Source organism: Megalobrama amblycephala, linkage group LG6 (assembly GCF_018812025.1).
Source record: "Megalobrama amblycephala isolate DHTTF-2021 linkage group LG6, ASM1881202v1, whole genome shotgun sequence".
In the NCBI taxonomy this organism is placed as follows: domain Eukaryota; kingdom Metazoa; phylum Chordata; class Actinopteri; order Cypriniformes; family Xenocyprididae; genus Megalobrama; species Megalobrama amblycephala.
Window position 1 is genome coordinate 10,194,456 of NC_063049.1, and position 14,780 is coordinate 10,209,235.

General features: G+C 41.2%; 1 protein-coding gene across 1 annotated transcript in view; it reads left to right on the top strand.

Moving 5' to 3' along the window:
* LOC125269603 (NACHT, LRR and PYD domains-containing protein 12-like) overlaps positions 1–14,780 on the top strand; it is a 62,467-nt gene that overhangs the window by 23,861 nt on the left and 23,826 nt on the right. Inside the window, exons 5-6 of the mRNA XM_048192532.1 lie at positions 12,374–12,499; positions 13,414–13,509. Of these exons, the coding sequence (XP_048048489.1) occupies positions 12,374–12,499; positions 13,414–13,509 (222 nt within the window). The remainder of the gene's footprint in view (positions 1–12,373; positions 12,500–13,413; positions 13,510–14,780) is intronic.

The window sequence follows — 14,780 nt, forward strand, 5'->3', positions numbered from 1 at the left end:
CACACACACAATAGCATGTTATTATTTAAATAGATATTTAAATTATTATCATAATTAGATATCTTTGCAACAAACACAGAAGAGACAGGCATTATTTCTGGCATCTGTAACTGTTACTATATTAATAACGTATACAGCTAAAGTTACATTTGAAAGGAGAGAAAACTCTTTACATGTGCTCGCGCTCATATCTGAACATGACACAAACAATGATTAAATACACATTGACGGATCTTCTTCGGTCTGTTCTCCAAAATGTAATCAAATGTATATATTTCAGCAGGCGCGTGTAAACTGGTTAACTGTGTCAACGCGAAGGCGTTCATTTTCAAGACGAACAGGTCGCTGGCGCCGCCATTGCGCAATAGTATATGTATAAATTGCGCAATAGTATATGTATAAATGAATGTAAAAATTAAGATCTATGTCCATAAAAACGGTAAAGAAATACTACATACTTTTGTTATAGTGACGTAATAATCTATTTGGTTGTAAAATGTCGGCTATTGGCTGTATCATGAATTGAAATCAACTGAAATCCATAGGCCTACCTGTGGAATTGTTCACACAGACAGCATACGCAGCTCAACTAATAAAGGTCTTCATCGCTGTCAAACAATTGGATGTATTTGGAGATTTGCTTTTAATTGACTGTAGGTCCAATGCTACTTCATCCGCTCCGAGTGAGAAACCGCTTCAGACGATTCAGCGCGTGCAGGAACTGAACAAATCATTCAAACTGATTCGCGAATCAATTTAGACAGTTTTACCAACTTCTTTGATCAAGTCTTTGAACAGAATTGACTCAAAAGAGTGATTCATTTGTGAGTGGGGCATCGTTCATGAAAAAAGAGACAGCGCGCTTGGAATAAACTACGCATTTCTTAACATTTACAGTATTGAATTAAAATAAAGTAACGAGAGGAACGTTGCCCATTGTAGCGAAGTAAAAGTACAGATTTTTAATTACAAATGTACTCAAGTTAAAGTAAAAGTACCCACATTTTAATCTACTCTAAAAAGTACAAATTTTCCAAAAAACTACTCAAGTACATGTAACGAAGTAAATGTACTTCGTTACTACCCACCTCTGAGAATAAGCTTGTTCGAGATGCATCGGCGCTGCGCAGACTGATCAGCGTATTTTATCAAAGTACCGCGAGAGGAATTCAAAAGCATGCCGTATGCTCTCCAATCGCTCTTGCGATACTTTGATATCATATGCTGATCAATCTGCGCAGCGCCCGATGCGTCTCGAACAAGCCCACATAACCCATTCACTATTCCCAACATTAGTCCACTTATATAGTCTACTTGAAGGAGTGAAAGAGTGAATTCGGACAATTCGGATTAAATAAATAAATAAAATAAAATAAAATAAAATAAAATAAAAATTGACAGTATGGTTGTGATTGCTTTATGTAACACACCTGCACGAGTATTTCCCACAAATTAGTATTAGCAATTACAAGAGTTGCTTCTTCACTATGTCGTGCTTTCATGAAATTATATTGTTCTTCGAATTATAGTACAAGTGAGAGAACAAAATGAAGATTTCTGAGAACAACGAATATAGTAGTCTTGAAAGTTTAACATGGGAATGTGTAGCCTACAACACTCACATAAAAAAATTAAAATAAATAAATAAAAGCCTTGTGTTATCCATTGCTGCACACAAATGAGGTAAGCTTTGTTTTACATCATCTGCTGCGTGCACGTTAAGACTGCAAACTCGCCGAAAAAAGCCAGCAAACTCGGGTTTGATTTGGGTATGCTAGAGCCTATATAGCTGTCTGTGTAATAGCTACAATAATGTTTATACATCATATTTTCTGGTTAGTTTACTTTTTTTATAATACACCATACTTTAACCCAAAATTAATAAAAAACAAGTTTAAATGAGTAAATCTTCTACAAATATTTTTTAATAGCCTATTAATTTTCTTTCCTGACATAGCCTACTCCAATTCTTGTTAAAACACAGTAGATATGCTGAACACTTTTTGAGTGAAATAATATTTATTTTGTCCATCAAAGGTGTACTTTCACTTTAATTGAGCGTTAGCAGCGCAGCAGAAATAGACCCAGCGCCGAAACGATCGTGGCACTGCTGCACTGCAGCCTCTAAGTGCGGTGTGAATGCTCTCATCTGCACCAAAAAAAAAATTATACGCTCTGCTAACTCCATAGATATATACACTAGCTGTCACCTTGGCTATGGCAGTTCATTGGAACGAATGCGTCAATAGAGCCGCCATCTTGGAACAGGGGAGCCCCTCCTCTTTAATGCATCAGCGTCAATGTAGGCAAAGGTCTAACGGAAATAAAATCACCATAAATCGTCATGAATGCAATTTTCTAGTTTTTTTTTTTTTTTTGGTTCGTTCCAACGGTCAGACATGTATTTATCATTGAGTACAGAGAAAATGTAAGGTTTTGATATTAAGATATCTACTTTTTAAAAATATAATGCATAGTGCTAGTAGGCCTAAGTTTATTAGTCACATTCTTCCACTTGAGTAAACTTCAAATGAACTATCGCTACTTACATATAATTATTAAAGAATAAAACAGAAAAACATGAAAATCACCACAGTGGTACTTGGGAACATGTATAACAAGTATCAGGTGAAGTTTGCAGTAAACAGTTTCATTTTATTTATTTTTTATGAATTTTAAAAATATTTCTACCGACACTTAACATCTACCACGCAACCTCATGTAGACGCGCAATACATTTTAAGCATAGATGGCGTGACCGCATACAGGTCGCAGAGCAGGCGGGTATAGCCGTGGCAGGTCGACTGACAGGCGCGTTTATCCTTGGCAGGTCGACTGACAGGCGTGTATATCTGTGACAGATCGAGTGGCAGTGGTGACAGGTCGCGGGGCAGGCGCGTTTATCCGTGGCAGGTCGACTGACAGGCGCGTTTATCCGTGGCAGGTCGCGGGGCAGGCGGGTATAGCCGTGGCAGGTCGAGTGACTGGCGCGTATATCTGTGACAGATCGAGTGGCAGCTGCAAAGTGCCCCTGCAAAGATTTTACCCCTACTGTAGTTTTCCTAACTGTCAAAAACTAATGGGTAACTAGCATGGATTAGCTGCGGTCGTTAACCAAGGACTGAAACAAACCAACGTAACCAGAACTATAATTTCGTAACATTCAATATCATAAAACACATTCTCACTTGTGAAATGTAATCCCTTGCTGTCTGGTTTTTAGATTTCTTTCGTTTGAACATCCATACGCAGCACAAAAGTCCAGCTTCGTCCATGAATTCAAAGTACAGGCGGAGATAGCAGCATTACCTAGCTACTTCCTATGACAAGACCCCTGTTCCAAGATGGTGGCGGTTTTGACGCATGCTTAGAACCCCAAGGCGACATCTAGTGTATATATCTATGTGCTAACTCGTGCGGTGTGAAACTACGGTGCATTGTGGGTATTCTCTAGCCGTAGAGCACGGTTGTACACTCGTTACTGCGGTGCATTGTGGGATTGAATGAGCACTCGACAACGTTCACTATGGTTTCGAACACCACTACAAATGGCTGTTCCCTCAAATCGTGCCCTATTTAAGGGTATAGGGGGCAATGATGGCGCACGCATCCACTTCTCTATATAGTGTATCATACAGGTCTAAATTTGTTTTAACTTTCTTATTAAATTGTTTAATTAAGGTTTACATATGCTGGTTTTCATGACAGAGCTCAAGATATTTTTTTCATTACTAGTACTGGAGCTGCTAGTTTGCAAATTTTTAAATGATTATTAACCCTCTGGAGTCTGAGGCTGATTTGGGGCTTGGAGAAGTTTTGACATTCCCTGACATTTGTGCTTTTTTCAGTTGTTCATAAACATATCAATGACAAAAGTGTCATTACACTGTATTCATCACAAACTAGGCTACAATAATATGTGAGGAACATGCATGTACATGTTTGAAGGAATAATGTTTATGCGTGGTTATTGAAAAAACAAAAAACTTAAGTCACTGAAATAAGGCCAAAAAAAGTATATTAACTCTGTGTTCACAAGACTTCTGGGAATTGGAGGTTGTAGACTAGAGTTTTTGCTTCAGAATTATGTAAAAATTATGCTGCCTACTCCTTCATATAAAACAATATATTGGTTTAGTTTTTGTAAGACACTTTTTGTCAAGAAACACAGTATGCGTGGAGGCGTAAATCATCATGAATAACGCCATTTACACCTGAGAAGACAAAAGAATCACATAATAATGACCTGAAATGACTTGCATATTAATGAGGCCTTTCAGTCAGGTAGGCTGTGAAAAAAAACCCTCTGTAATAATGTCTCAGCTCATAAACAGCAATACTGTGAAATATTATTACAATTTAAAATAATGGTATTCTATTATGTTCTTTAAAATATAATGTATTTCTGTGATGCAAAGTGTCTGAACAATTATGTTACCTCTATGGCATTTCATATAGGCTTTTAGCTTAAAAGCATGCACATTTGGAGAAATATTGATGGATTCTTATATATTTATGTCAATTTTCTATACTGAGAAGTAATATTTATTGTCATCACTATGAGTGCTGGATACTGTGTTTTCAATTCATACTTGCAGCCGGAGGGTGCTCTATACACCTTTAGGCCACAAATTCATATAAAGAAGAAAAGGAACTAGGAACTAACGGCATGTCTTCTAGAGATCGCTAACCATGCTAACATCCAAATAAACACTTTTCAAGACAATAAATACACGATTGAGACAATGCATACAAGTATTGCCTCTGAATTTGCGTCTGAATAGCGCTGGCTCCGTGGGCGTGGCCGCATTAGCGGGTAATGAGCTGAATCTCGGACTTCTGACATGGCTCTCTTTTCATACAGATTACATAAACACAGAATGTTTGTTTTCGATTTGACTTGCACAATTTAAAACCTGACATTTCAACGTTTCTTTAGACGTAAGTGTCATTTTTTTTGTCATTAGTATTCATAAGTTACAGTTCATTTTCTGAGAACTATCAGATTGGACTTCGTTCAGAGGGAGACGAGAGATCACGCATCATGTTAGTTTTCTTTATTTTACAAAAAGCACAAAATTGTGTTTTTACTCTGAGTGTACACAAATAAAAGAAGACATTCTATAGTTTCAATTGATATATTACTTATGTCTCTATGACAAGAAATGACGGAGTATTTTAAGTCTGTTTTGCTGCAATATGAAAAAAATCCTGCAAAACGCGCTGGCGCGTTTTTGGACCTCAGGGAGTTAAACAGCCAGCCCTCCCGGTGCACCGAGTGTCCGAATTCACTCACTCGTTTTCATTCACTTCTTCAAGTGACTATAGTGGACTGTAGTAAAAGAACAAAGTTCGTAGGGAAGGAAGACTACAAGGGTTGGCTTTGACTGCTGACTGAGAGTTTTTATTTTCTCCAAAATAAATAACAGTGCACAAGCACAACAGATCTCAACAATAACACAAAGTTCACTCCAGAAAGTTCCTCTCCAAGGACGAGTGTTCCCAGTCAGCAGTCCCTCTCTCTCTCACACACTCCTGCTTCTCCTGGCATTTTATCCTTTCTCCACGCCAATCACTGTAATCGGAAACAGGTGTTCGTTATTTATGTTTAACCCGCTCATTCACCAAGCGTCTCCTGACGCTCTCCCCCGCTGCAGCGTTCGCTGAACCACGCCCCCCTCGCCACATACCCCCATTTCTGGAGAGGAAATCGACCACAGCCATCTGAACACCCGGCCTGTGGATCACCTTGAATTTAAAAGGCTGTAAAGCTAGATGCAAACGAGTGATCCGCGCGTTGGTATCCTTCAAGCGGTGGAGCCACTGCAGGGGAGCGTGGTCCGAACAGAGGGTGAATTCCCGTCCCAGAAGATAATAGCGGAGGGTGAAGACGGCCCACCTGATGGCTAAACACTCTTTCTCCACGGTGCTGTACTTAGCCTCTCTCTTAGAGAGCTTACGGCTAATGTACAGCACCGGCCGTTCCTCCCCCTCTATCTCCTGGGACAGGACAGCACCCAGCCCCCTGTCCGATGCGTCAGTCTGCAACACAAAAGGGAGAGAAAAGTCAGGAGAGTGAAGCAATGGCCCACCACATAGAGCAGCCTTCACCTGGGTAAAGGCCTGCTGGCACGGCTCCATCCACTGGACCATATCTGGTGCCTCCTTTTTAGTCAGATCAGTTAAAGGGTTGGTGAGGTCCGAATAATTAGGTACAAACCTTCTATAATATCCCGCCAGCCCAAGGAACTGTCTAACCTCCTTTTTGGTCTTGGGACGCGGACAGGTCGCAATTGCTGCCGTCTTATCAATTTGGGGACGCACCTGTCCATGTCCCAAGTGGAAGCCCAGATACCTTACTTCCACGCGCCCAATTGCACACTTCTTCGGGTTGGCCGTGAGCCCGGCCCCCCTCAGCGATCTCAGGACGCCCTCAAATGCTGCATATGCCGCTGCCAATCATCACTGAAGATAATAATATCATCCAGATAAGCAGCAGCATATGCACCATGGGGCCGCAACATTTTATCCATGAGACACTGAAAGGTGGCCGGTGCCCCGAACAGCCTGAACGGAAGAGTAACAAATTGGTGTAATCCAAACGGCATTGTGAAAGCTGTCTTTTCTTTGGATAAAGGCGACAAGGGGATCTGCCAGTATCCCTTCATTAAGTCCAATGTCGAATAAAAGCGAGCCGTACCGAGCCGGTCAAGCAATTCGTCCACCTGTGGCATTGGACACGCGTCAAATTTCGACACAACGTTCACCTTGCGATAATCCACACAGAACCGCACTGAGCCGTCCGTTTTGGGAACCAAAACTATAGGGCTCGCCCAGTTACTGCTGGATTCTTCTATTACTCCCATTTCAAGCATTGCCCCTAATTCTTCCTAAACTACTTTTTTCTTGTGCTCAGGCAATCTATATGGCCGACTGCAAACCACCACGCCCAGCTCAGTCTCGATGTGGTGCTGAATGAGGTCTGTACGACCCGGTAGGGGAGAAAACACGTCAGCAAACTCTGCTTGTAACTTAGTCAAATCAGTGATCTGTGAGGGCGAGAGGTGATCTCCACCTGGGGCCAAAGCGAGGGATTGTGTTTTTATATTCGCCTCTGGCCCGAGATCATCCTCTCTGCTAATCACTGTCACCAGCATCACTAATTCTGCCTCATTCCATTTTTTAAGGAGGTTGAGGTGGTAAATTTGACGTGTTCCTCTCCTATCAAATCGTATTACTTCATAATCAAGCTCACCAATCTGCCGTGTGACCTCAAACGGTCCCTGCCACTTTGCAAGTAATTTAGATCTTGAAGTGGGGAGCAATACAAGCACTTTATCTCCCGGTGCAAATTTGCGCAGATTAGTTCCCCTGTCATACAGCCGGCTTTGTCTGTCCTGGGCTTGTAACAAATTCTCCATGGATAGCCGCCCCAAAGTGTGGAGTTTTGTTCTCAAGTCCAGCAGATACTGAATTTCATTTTTTTTCCCAAGTCTCTCTCAGGACATCCAGTACCCCGCGGGGCTGGCGACCAAAGAGAAGCTCGAAGAGGGAAAACCCCGTGGAGGCTTGCGGGACTTCTCGCACAGCAAACAACAGGGGTTCTAACCATTTATCCCAATTTTTGGAGTCTTCCTGAACGAATATACGAATCATTGATTTAAGCGTGCAATTAAACCGTTCGACCAGCCCGTCCGTTTGTGGGTGAAAGACGCTGGTACGAATCGATTTAATGCCCAATAACTCATAAAGTTCGCGTAACATACGTGACAAAAACGCTGTGCCTTGATCAGTGAGGATTTCTTTCGGAATCCCCACTCGGCAGATTAAACTAAACAGTGCATCCGCAACACTCTTAGCGGAAATGTTGCGGAGAGCCACTGCTTCAGGATATCGCGTTGCATAATCCACAATGACTAATGCAAAACGATGCCCTCTCAATGATCGCTCTAATGGCCCGATGAGGTCCATACCAATTCGTTCGAAGGGGACCTGCATTAAAGGAAGGGGGCGCAAAGGCGCTTTTGGGGTGGCCGGTGGATTCACGACAAGACACGCACCACCTGCGCACATTCTCGTGGATGCCCGGCCAAAAAAATCTGGTCATGAGGCGATTTAGTGTCGCTGTTTGTCCTAAATGACCAGCCATTGGATTAGAATGAGCCGCATGGAAAAGCATTTCCCTGCGGCTCCTTGGAACTAATAACTGGGTTGTATCTTCTTTTGTCTGAGTGTCTTGGGTCCCTCGATACAACCTTATACAATCTTTTATAATCGCAAAATACGGATAAGTGAGCACACATCCAGGCTGGAGAGGCTGACCATCGATGACAGAGACCTTTTCAAAAGCATGTTTTAGCGTTTCATCCTGAGACTGCTCCAGGGGAAAATCATCGCGCTCCGAAAGAATAAGTCTTCCAATTTCACTCTGTTCCCCTGAAGCTGTACTCATTGGTCCCTGATCAGCTTCTCCCACCTGCACACGCATGTCTGCATCTGGCGTTTTTTTCTCCCAAGAGGCATCCTAACATAAACACCCCAATAATTTAGTGAACGCAGGCCAATTAGTTCCCAAAATTATCGGATACCGGAGGTGCGGATTAACTTCCACCTCAACACTATGTTTTTGTCCACTGAATTGAATAACGACTGGCATTAAAGGATATTCCACCACATCCCTGTGCACACACCGCACCTTAACCATGCGGCTTGTATCCAATGCCCCGGCTGAAATCAGGCTTTGATGAATCGAGGTTTGGTTACATCCAGAATCCACCAAAGCCTGATAGGTACCCCCCTTGATACTCACAGGTATTTGGTACCAGCCAGCCTGACCGTGGGCAGCCTGTGGGTCGTCCGGGACCCGGATCATTGTCCCAACCTCCATCACTGGACACTTATCCACAAAATGCCCCGGGTCCCCGCAACACCAACAGGCCGGCCCAGACCTGCCCGCTGCTCTCATGGCAGAGAGAGGGTTAAACGGTTGGCGTGGAGAAAGGGGAGAAGCCGGAGCGGGGTCCAGCCCGGCAGCAGTCCCCCCTGGGCGGGACTCTTGGTTCAGAGAACTGACCCTGTTCAGATCCACCCCGCCCCCGGGGCGGGACACGAGGTGGGCCGGGCGGACGGGACCTGGGGAGAGGGACAGGTCTAGAGAGAGAAGGAGGGGGAAAAGAAGGAGAGAGAGAGATAGATGGAAGGAGTTCGCCGACCCCTGGGCACAGCGATGTGGGACGGTGGCACTGGACCCACTCGGCTGTTTTCCTCGGGAGCCGAGTGATGAACTGCTCCAGTACCACCTTATCCATGACATCCTCCACGTAGCCTCCCTCAGCCAGTAGCCATCTGCGGCAGGAGTCCCGGAGCTGGTGGGCCATCACAAATGGTCGACCGGACTCCCCCAGATCCAAGGAGCGGAAACGCTGACGATGTTGCCCCGGAGTCCGGCCGACTCGCTGGATGGCCCGTTTGAGGTCGTCGAACACCAGGAGGTTCTGTACGCGGAGCTGCTGCGCCGCCACCTGCGCCTCACCAGATAGAAGCGGGATGAGGCGCACCGGCCACTGGTCTCGAGACCACCCAGAAGCCTCCACTGATTTCTCAAACAAGTCCATGAAGGCTTCTGGATCGTTGTGTGGCCCCATCTTGTTCAGCGACAGGTGGGTGGGCGCAGCGCTCTGTCCGGTGGTCTCCGTACGAACCTCCCGGTCAATCCAGCTCCGGAACCTCTCGCGATCTTCCTGCTGGGCCTGTACGATCACCTGGAAACGCTGCTCCTGATCAGTACGTAGGTCCAGCAGGGCTTGATGTTGTTCTTGGTGTAAGACCGCGAGGGACGAGATGATGTCCGCAAACGGCTGGGCGGAGGTCGACTGCATGGCGGCGGCTTCCGTCTTCCCTCCCGGGTTTTCGGCACCAGCGTTCGCTGAACCATGCCCCCCTCGCCACATGGACTAATGTAGGGAATAGTGAATGAGGGTATAGGGGGCGATTTTGGACACAGCCTTCGTCTCTGCTAGTGATGGGAGAAACAAAGCTTTTCATAGCTTCGAATCAGTTGAACCAATTGCTTCGCAAAATGATTCACTGTTTGGAAATGTTCGAAACACCACACGCTGATAACACCTGCTGGTCAAAACAGTGTAAATGCAACAAAAACTAAAGTCAAACATGCATAAAAACAGCTTTTACAAATCCATTGCAAATGTTTTATTGAAAGTATAATCTATCAGATGCAATTAACTAATCATCTAATACCATTAAATATTAGTATCTGTATAGTATTCATTTATCAATTTACAGGGCTTGTTGTATTTGTTCTATGGATGGGTCAGCTAAACAGAAACTACTATTATTCATTTTAATTATACAAAAACCTCATTAAGACGTCTACAAATGTGTAAAACTCATCAGAGATCAAGTAATAGACACTTTTAGACACTTGATACTCAGGTAATAGAAATAGATGCTTGTTCAATGATTTGCCGCTGGGGGGCGTTCTCAGTGAATTTGCATGATTCATGGGTTCGCAGAGATCATTGCACACCAGTGTTGAACCATTGATATTTTGAAATGTTTCGAAACAGTTATGACTTAATGAAGACTCATTAACTGAAATCGTGTGACTTTGGCAGTTTGAAACACTCCAGATCACTGATTGGAAACAAAAGGTTCGTAAAGACTTCAAAGCATCATGAAGTAGTGTTTGAAGAGCACCCATCACTAGCCTCTGCCTTTTATATTGGATTTGTTCACTGCTATTTATTAAACTTCCATCATTTGGATTCTATCTTGCCTCCAGGTTGAGTCCCTCACAGACGTGCTCTTATGATTAGATGATGTGGCGTTTGAACAAGTAGTTTTGAGAATTTCAGTTGTGATCTGAGAAATTCACCAAAGCAACTGAGAAAAACTTTTGATTGAATTAAAGTGGGAGGGGGGTAGGGAAGGGGAATGACATAAAATGATATTGAAAAAGTTTGAAAGCTACAATAAATTGCAACAAAAACAAAATTTACATGGTTTTCTGTTATAACTTACACTTCCTGCTGTTACAACTTATCCCGGGAGTGGGGAGAAGTTTGTAAGAACAGCATTCTTTGCACTTGACTCTAATTTATCCAGTTTAGGGATTTATAGTAGATTTCAATGCAATTATAATTTGTAGCAGATAATGGACTATATGCATGGTAACTTCCTGGTTGTCGTTAAGCCATTTCTGGTGAACTTCTCAGCTGTTCATTCTGTATTTACTGTACATCAACACAAAACCATCAATGGTTGACTTTTTAATGTTGTTTTCATATTTTAATGCAGTTATCACATTTACCTAATTTGCCAATAAACCAATTTTATTGATTGCAATAAAGACGAAGCTATTGAGACGATTTAAAAACGCTGTGTCTGTAATTAGACACGCACACACATTTTTTTTCCCAGCACTTCAAATGTTATTTTTAATGTGATGACCACAAATATTATTTGTTCATCCTTCTAAAATTGTCCCCATTGTAAAACGGAACATTTAAAAATGTAGGAAATTCAACATTTGATAGAAAACACTTATTTAAAAAATAAAAAAGACACAAATTACCACTTCAACAAGCAGGTGGCAGCAAAGTAGCATTAATGTGCACATATATCAGCCATTTCCTCTAATCGTTTTTCACTTTGTTTTTGACTAAATATTAAACATTATAAAATAGCTAGGTTTAAAAATACATTTTGTCAGTGTGAAGTATGAAGTACTCACAAAATCTTAAGAAAAACAATTACTTTTCTTGTTAATGAATGACACAGAAAGTGAGCACCGCACTTTCCCTAGAAACTGTCAGTGTAGCACAAGATCAATGATTTCAGCACACTTGTAAAAACACATTTTATTCAATTAATCTAACTAAAGTGCACAATAAATATTTAATTTTTGAAGCTTTTTTTCACATAAAAGTGTGAAAACTGATGGGCGAATTGAATTTAGCCGAGGAGGAACAATGAGGTACGTCTTTATTTATTTATTTTTTATGCTGTCTTAAGTTTGAATAACTAAATTAAAGCTATGCCTGACTATTTAAGTGACTGTATTCTGATTATAAACTAAGTATTACATTACTAATGCTCAACACACCAGCAAATGACTCACACCGGAAGTTTTCGAGCTGGCTTATATTAATGCGGACGTTCTAAAGAACGCTCTGTGCATATAGTCCATTGTGTGAATAATATTGTAATCAAAACTGAGACACGGTGCAAAACACTACTGAGTTACAGACGTTAAAGCAAAAGTGTTACAACACTCACTGGTATTTTCTAAGACAGACATTTCCAGTAAAAGTGCACAACATATGTAAATTTGTATTCTTTTTATTATACCTAGATTTAAAACCAGTTCAGTCCAGCAGAAGAAATCAAAACCAGAGTCCAGCTGTGTGTTTATGAAGAGTAACTGGTCTATGGAGGAGCCATTAAATTTTAAGAGTGGAAACACACAGTCTGATCTCAGGTATATAATTTCTATAAAGTTATGCTTATAGTATTTGATTTTTATTAAAGTGTTATTAATACAGCAGTGTAATGAGTTAAAATCCTGCAAGTTACAGTCTATTAATGATTACTAGGGATGTGATGAGATCTTGTGCCATGATTAAAATATGACAAGATTTCACATTGAGGTGAAAAGCTGTCTTGTGATATTGCTATGACGGAGTGTGAGGGTGAAATTAGGATAGAATATGTGACCACTACATTTACATTACGCCTGTTACATTACACCTGCCACTGTCATTTTGATTTTTATAGAAATAAAAATTTAAGTCAGTTGGATAATGGTCACTTCAATTCCATCCAGCTCATCCAACATGAGCAGCAGAGTTGAATGTAGTGCAGCAGGAATCAGAGTTCACAAATCATGTGAGGAGAGTGACTGACAAGGTCATGGCAGAGGATTCGTTGTGCAACAGAGCCTAAAAGCGTCTGACAAATGTCTGATCTTACAGCTGGCTATTCACAGAGTCAAATCGAAGTAAAAGCACAACCTTTTACAGTGCTTCAGTATTGTTGTCTTTTACTGCATATGATAATGCATACTCAGAAAGTAGAACTGAAATGATATTCATTACAAGATGATTAGTTAAACTATTTCAAATGTACCTGCAGACTATATTTCTAGTCATGTATTTCATCAATGAGGATTTCTTAAAAATTTAGTGTAAAAAATCTTGTCTCGTCTCGTTCTTGTGAACTTAATCTTGTATCTCGTCACACCCCAAATGTTTACCGTTGCACCCTTGTGCAAAGCTCTATGTATTGTATTGTTAAATTCACACACTGTAAAAGCTGTTGGAATGTTACTAAGTTAATGACATAATTACATCACTATCAGTGTCTGATTCTTTACCCTCTTTATTCTGATTTAAGGTCAAAACTTCTATCCAGACCAGTTAAAAACCAAACTGTGTACACGCCAATGATTCAACCACAAGAATCGAATGAAAACATGTATCCTGGTTTCAGGTAAAATGTAGGATTTTTTTTTTGTTGTTTAATTTTAGGTTCTGCAATGCACATCGCACATCACTGAAGCACATGATCAATAACTGAAATGAATAGCAATGAATACAGCAGTATGCATACTGTGAAATTGCTTTACAGCTTATTACCATAAAAATGAAACAGGATTTTCCAGTATTTTTAACTTTACAATAAAAAAAACTGGCAGCAGAGTCGCCAGCAATATACTGTAATTCTATAGTATTAATACTGTAAAATTACTTTATAGCCATTTACAGTAAAAAAATACATGCAGTACATTTCTGTACATACACTAAAAAATGGTGAGTTAAAAACAACCCAATTTGAGTAATTTTGGCAACACAGCTCTAGGTCAAAATAAGTTGGAAAATTAAAATAACAAAATTACTACAGTAAAAAGACAGAAATTACAGTAATAGACTAATAAAAAGGTGACCATCTTGGTTTACTTGATTGTAATCCTGTTCCCTGAAAAAGTGGGAACGAGATGCTGCACTGATTTAAGCGCTATGGGTAAACATCTTTGTTTGACCGGTTTCTGAACACGCGTGGCAAACACGCCAAGGATTTGGCTTAAAGGGGTCATGAACTGCGTTGTTTTATTGTTTTATAAAGTTTCCTGGGGTGCACTTATAATGTTAGTATGCTTTTTACATCCAAAATTGTCATAATTTATAAATAAAAGGCATTTTTTCTACCTTGATTTTAGCCCTCTGATTTGAACTGTGTTTTAAGGGGCGTATCTGCTGTGAGACTTCAGTGTAAAAATGCCCACTGCTGTGTTTGGCTTCACTAACAGTGCAAACGCGATAGTTTTGCACTGTTTTGCACGTAAGTCACTGATAAACTCGTGCTGTTTGATTGACAGCTTCAGCGCACGCTGCTCCAATGATTGCGAAGGGAGCTTTCTTTGATCACTTTCTTTATATAATTTAATCACCGTTAAATAACAGATTATTTTCATCCTACTAAGAGAAACAACGCAAGTTGACGTTTAGTCACAGGTTTGATTTACTGACACACAGACAAAGAACATCTGACTGTACATGAATCATTACATATCAGATCAGGCATTAGAATTAACACAGTTACTTAGGCCTACATGTTGTTGCATTACTGTCGAGTCCAGGCACTGCACAGTATTTTGTAATCCTCATCGGCATGTTTATTGCTTGGTAGCTCGATCCAGTTTAGCACCACGTAGGCCTATGTTACTTAGGCTACCTATTCTATTGCATGCCATGCACGAATCG